Source organism: Vicia villosa, linkage group LG2 (genome assembly GCF_029867415.1).
Source record: "Vicia villosa cultivar HV-30 ecotype Madison, WI linkage group LG2, Vvil1.0, whole genome shotgun sequence".
Lineage (NCBI taxonomy): Eukaryota > Viridiplantae > Streptophyta > Magnoliopsida > Fabales > Fabaceae > Vicia > Vicia villosa.
In genome coordinates this window covers 35,573,854-35,580,007 of record NC_081181.1, presented here as the reverse complement: position 1 = coordinate 35,580,007, position 6,154 = coordinate 35,573,854, and the positions used below count along the sequence as shown (strand labels likewise).

General features: G+C 34.5%; 1 protein-coding gene across 1 annotated transcript; it reads right to left on the bottom strand.

Moving 5' to 3' along the window:
• Positions 1-2,550: 2,550 nt before the first annotated feature.
• LOC131648842 (uncharacterized) lies at positions 2,551-4,774 on the bottom strand. The gene is made up of 3 exons (XM_058918572.1): positions 4,302-4,774; positions 4,136-4,212; positions 2,551-3,998 (listed from the first exon to the last, which is right to left on the bottom strand). The coding sequence occupies exons 1-3, from the start codon at positions 4,772-4,774 to the stop codon at positions 2,551-2,553; spliced, it is 1,998 nt and encodes a 665-aa protein (XP_058774555.1).
• Between the last annotated feature and the right edge of the window lie 1,380 nt (positions 4,775-6,154).

Genomic DNA, 6,154 nt, shown 5'->3' with positions numbered 1-6,154 from the left:
GTCTACAAACGGATGACATAATTAGTGAATAATTATCATAAAATTAAATATAGAATTATAATTTACATCAGTTACATTGGGCTGAAGCCATGTAGCCTTTTTTCTATTCCCATTTGCAAATTGATGAACCTCAAAAGCACTAATTCAAAAAAAAAATCATATAAAGCCACATAAAATATGAAATTAATTTTGTAACAATTTATGTATATATATGATATATACTATATTATAACAAATTCACATAAAAAAAACTTATGTTGTAACAATTTTCTTCGTGGCTTTATCAATTTCTAGATGAAATGAACAAAAGAAGACTATAGTATTGTCTCTTGGACACATGACTATTAATTGCCAATGTTTTCTGTACGTGTGTTTGGAAACACAAAAGTCACATAAAATATCTATGTTATCAAAATTAAAAAATAGAAAGCAGAATTTCATAAAAACTTACCCATGAATAAGTGGTAGTAAGTGGCAAACTCTGTTTTCCAGCATTAACTTATCTTGTATGTATTTTTTAACAGCCGCTATAGTTTTTGGAACATTATTTGTATACATACACATTGCTGGGTCCCTAATTCCATATACTTCTGATGTGGAATTATCAATACATACACGATGAATATACCTGAATAATTTTAAAATAAACATTAGATTCGAAGTGATGAGAGATATAACCTATTAGTAGATATTGATAGTAATAAAAAAGAAAATATACTTACGTGCACCAAACTTGCAGAGTAGACACGTCAAGCCAATGAAAACCCATTAACAACTCTCTGATACACTTAGCTGACATTAAAAAATGAACTGCAGATTTACAATGACTCAGTTCTAGATCCAAGTGGTTGTCAGCCATTTTCACAACCATGAGTAACAATCTCTGAACATCGTGAACTTCCACGTCTTTTGTGCTTCCTTTTGCAGCTGAACAACTTCCACGTCTTTTGTGCTTCCTTTTGCAGCTGAACAACTTCCTCTACCGCTTCCTTCGACAATATCCACTGTTTCAATGCATTTATTATTATCTGTGCTTTGCGATAAACCCATAGACTTAAGTGTCTCCATAAAAGATTGTTGCATCGCCTTACGCTCTTCAACCAACGTTTGATCAAAATCAGCTCTAAGTCTTGCTTCCAATTGTGATGAAAGTTGTTCAAGTTGTTCATTTACATCTATATGTTGTTCTTGACGTGAAGACGACCTTCCAAAGTAAGTTCTTTGTTTATGGTGCTTTCCAACACCACGAACACGACCGCCATGCTCAGATGTTCCAATGGCTGCTGTTAAGATATCGTTACATCCATGTGGAACAAAGACACCTTTTTCAGCTTCTTCAACTAGAGAATCATACAAAATGCAAAAACCACAGCAAATTTCAATAGTTTTTATCAATCACAAATATAATGATGCTTGAGAGTAATTTCCAAGTTTTACTTACAATTTTCTCTGCAACAGCTTGTGTGGACTTTGATGTGTATTCTCCTCCTTTATTTTGTCGTGCTCTCTTCCATAACTCATGGCGTGACGGTGGAGATGGACTACCATTATCATCTAATGTAGAATCATCTCTTGATGATATCTTTTCATTTTTAATTTTCTCCTCAAGCAAGCGATACCCTCCACGAGATAATACATGTGGGTATAAATTTCTAGCCATATTTTCCCTACCCTTTCGAATTTTTTCCTATTAATTATAAAATCAAAAAGTTATCACTAAACATAATAAAAATGTTACTTAAAAAAACTCAAATATAATTCCTACTAACCTTAAATCCGGGGGTATCTCGAGACTTCAGAAACTCTTCCCATACTTCTTCTTTAATAAAATTATACCTGACATGTGCAGGAGAGAGATCTTTTTTGGGATTATTAACATACTCGTCTGTGAGTTGTGTCTTAAAACCTCTCCATCTCTCCCCCACATATTTAATCCATTCCTTCTTTAACGGATCCTTGATTTTACCATCCTTGACTTTAACAAAACAGTCTCGAATAGTGAAATGAGCCTACACATACAGTATATGGCATATGTTGTTAGTATATATATATATATGATTATAAAATATAATAACATGTTGAATTTAAAATACCTGAACATCATGCCATATAGCGTCTTTTATCCCATTATTTATGTCTTTCCACTCATCTTTCAAAATACAACATCTCTGTCGAGCTAGAGATGCTATATAATTCTTAAAATTTGCAGCATTTTTACCAACACCAATACATTCATAGGTTTTTAGATCAATCTCGACCTTTATCTTTTCACCCGTTTGATGAACTTTTTCAATTTGTGTCATCAAAGTTGGACCTCTTACTCTCTTTTAATTAGGATTACTAGATGAAGAGGACTTATTTGTTGAATCAGCCATGTATCTATTTAAACAAAATAAAAATAATTAGACATCAAATTAATTAAACACAAGATAAAAACAATTAGACATAAAACTAAGCACAAGATAAAAACAATTAGACATAAAATTAAGCACAAAATAAAAACAATTATAAATCAAAGAAATGTCAAATTAACTTATAAAAAACACCTTACTAATTCTCCCATATCCCTTCTTCATGATCTATGCGAATAGCAAGCACATAATCCTCTACATTTTCTTCAATGAAGGTAGGCACATTTGTTGAGAAAGGAGGAGTTTCGGAAATATCAAGATTCGTATCTAGATTTTCATCACTATCATGCACCTTTCCTTGTAGAACAACTGACCACCTTTTATTAGAAGGATCTGTGACATAAAAAACTTGTTTTGCTTGAGATGCCATGATGAAAGGTTCGTCCGCATAAGCTAACTTGCTAAGATCAACCAGTGTAACTCCAAATTCATCAATTCTTACACCACTATTGATATTAACCCATTTGCATTTAAATACAAGAACTTTAAACACAACATAATCAACTTCCCAAATCTCTTCAATCACCCCAAAGTAGGGTGTAGATGCCATAACCGGGTTTTTATCTTTAGCACTAGAGAAGTGCATGGACTCGGCCACAATCATAACCCCACTATTTTGCGTGGTACTACGGTCATCCTTCGAATTTGTATAAAAGGAAGTTTTATTAATATCAAATCCACTCCAAGTTATTATGTTACATTTAGGCTCATAGGACAACCACTTAATTGTTTTTGAAGCACTATCATCACTAGCAATTTTTTCTTTAAACCACTCAGAGAAACTCTTATTATACTCTTTTAACAACCCTCTTTCATTCATCTTGGGGTACTTTTTCTTTATGATGCTTTTGTGAGCAGATAAGTAAGGTTGAACTTCATCCATGTTATTCAATATATACAAATGCGCTTGAACAACCACATCAATACTTAAGCTCTTGATTTTTAAACCTTGTGTACCCACACCCTCACGTCTTCCATCATGACGAGACTTGGGAACCCCTACAACATTCACTTCCGACAAATAGTTAGAACAAAACTCAATTGCTTCTTCTGCAATGTACCTCTCAATAATCGATGCTTCCGGGCGGTGTGGGTTTTTGGTATACCCTTTTAGGATCTTCATGTATCGCTCTATTGGATACATCCACCGTAAAAAAATTGGAACACATAATCTAATCTCCCTTACTAGATGAACAATCAAGTGAACCATAATGTCAAAAAATGAAGGAGGAAAAAACATCTCTAATTGGCACAAGATAATTGTAGCCTCCTTTTCCAAATCGTCTAACTTTAATGGATCAATGGCTTTGCAACAAATTGAATTGAAAAACAAGCACAACCTAGTTATAGTCTTCCTAGCATTGTTAGGCAATATCCCACGAATAGCCACTGGTAGTAGTTGTTGCATTAAGACATGACTGTCATGAGATTTTAAGCCAACTAATTTTAGATCTTTAACCGATACAAGCCTCTTGACATTTGATGAGTAACCATGCGGCACTTTGATACTTTCTAAACACTCACAAAAACTTGTTTTCTCTTTTCTCGACAAAGTGTAGCAGGCAGGAGGCAAATACGTCTTGTTAGCTACATAATGTTATCATCAAGAATTTCAACAATTAAAGTTATGAGCATGCTATTTTAATATCAGAAAAGGTAAGGATAGCTTAATTTGAACAAATATTTGGTACCTATATATTATGGAGTTGGCTCTTCTCGTATACCCATCACGCCCAAATCTATACGAGCATTAATAGCATCCTTTGTCTTGCCTTGAATGTTGAGAAGTGTTCCGATTACACTATCACATACATTTTCTCCACGTGCATCAGATCAATACAATGTCTTACCTCAAGACTATACCAATATGGAAGATCGAAGAAAACCGACCTCTTTTTCCAAATATTTTTCACAATAGGCCGCTTTTGGTACTTTCTAAAGACAGCAGTAATGCCCTGTTGTCGTTGATAAACTTCCTCTCCAGTTAAGGGCTTTGGAGCAACACCATGCTCTTGTTCCCCATTGAAAGCTTTCCGCAATCTACGATATGGATGATAACGATTTATAAATTTTTGATGCCCGAGATAAACAGTCTTCTTTCCTTTTTCAAGCTGATGGTAACATGTGTCTTTTTCACATATAAGACACGCTTTATGCCCTTTAACTTTATACCCTGACAAATTTCCATATGCCGGAAAATCGTTGATGGTGCAAAACAACATGGCATGCATATTGAACTGTTCACTAGAATGCGCATCGAAAACATCCACCCCTTCCTCCCACAACACTTTTAAATCATCGATCAGTGGACTTAGATAAACATCTATGTCATTTCTTGGTTGTTTTGGGCCCGAAATCATCATGGATAACATCATATATTTACGCTTCATGCAGAACCTAGGAGATAGGGTGTAAATCATCAGAAGAACAGGCCAATAAGTATGGTTAGTATTTAGATTACCAAACGAATTCATTCCATCAGTAGAAAGTCCAAGTCTAAGGTTTCTCTACTCTTTGCCAAAATTTGGAAACAAAGAATCTATTATCTTCCATTCCAAAGAATCAGCTATATGGCGGATTTGTCCATCATATTTTCTTTCTTCTGCATTCCATCTAAGATTCTTTGCGTCATCTGCATTAGCGAATAATCTCTTGAACCTTGAAATTATTGATAGGTACCATACCACTTTCGCGGGAGGACCCTTTTTATCTCCTCATCATCACTAGATTGACCATGTCTCTTTTTGTAGCGTGATGCCTTGCACTTTGGACAATGGTTATAATTTACATACTCTTTTATGTATAATATGCAATCATTAAGGCATGCATGTATCTTTTCATACTCCAAACCCATCAGACACAATATTTTCTTTGCCTCGTAATAACGACTTGGTAGTACGTTACCTTCTGGAAGCATTTGTGTCAACAATTCAAGCAATTCGGTAAAACTTTTGTTAGTCCACCCGTAAATTGCCTTTAGATTAAACAATTTTAACATGGCTGACAAACGTGTAAAATTTGTGCATCCCGGGTACAAAGGTGTATCCTTGTCATTGCATAAACTATCATACGCATGTGGCCTCTTAAACGAATCTTGTCCAATATCACGCATCATGTCTTCCAGACGATCATCCATTTCTACACTAACATTATCTCTTTAGGACACATTTGACTTTGCTACCACTTCACTGTGCCATATCCATTGTGTATAACTTTGACAAATCCCTTCACGAATTAGATGATCCATGATTTCTTTCTTACTAAGCTTTGGTTCTTGATTTGCACAACGAACACATGGACAGAGAAAAAGTGCAGGGTAACTATCTTCATCATTACTTTTAGGAGGAGGAAGATCTTTTTAGCATTATTGTCAGCAAACTGTAGAACTTCCATCACTCCATGTTCATACTCAGCACTTAATCGATTAGCTCTCATCCAACTACGATCCATACCTATGTTCTAAAATTAGTGCATACAAAATTAAATCTTTATGACGCCTACAATTGACATTAACTCTAAACTTTTTTTCATTTGTAAACCCTTAATTATACTTCAATTTCCTTACTGACCAGTCATCACAATAAACATATGGTTGAGAATAACCAAAGAAAAGAAACGTGAACATACAAAATGAGCAAAACATACACATAATTAATCATCAACAGAATGCCTACTAATTAAATATATCCCAAATGAGCAAAACACACCTTGATGCCAAGCATATGTCCAAGCAACCCTAAAGC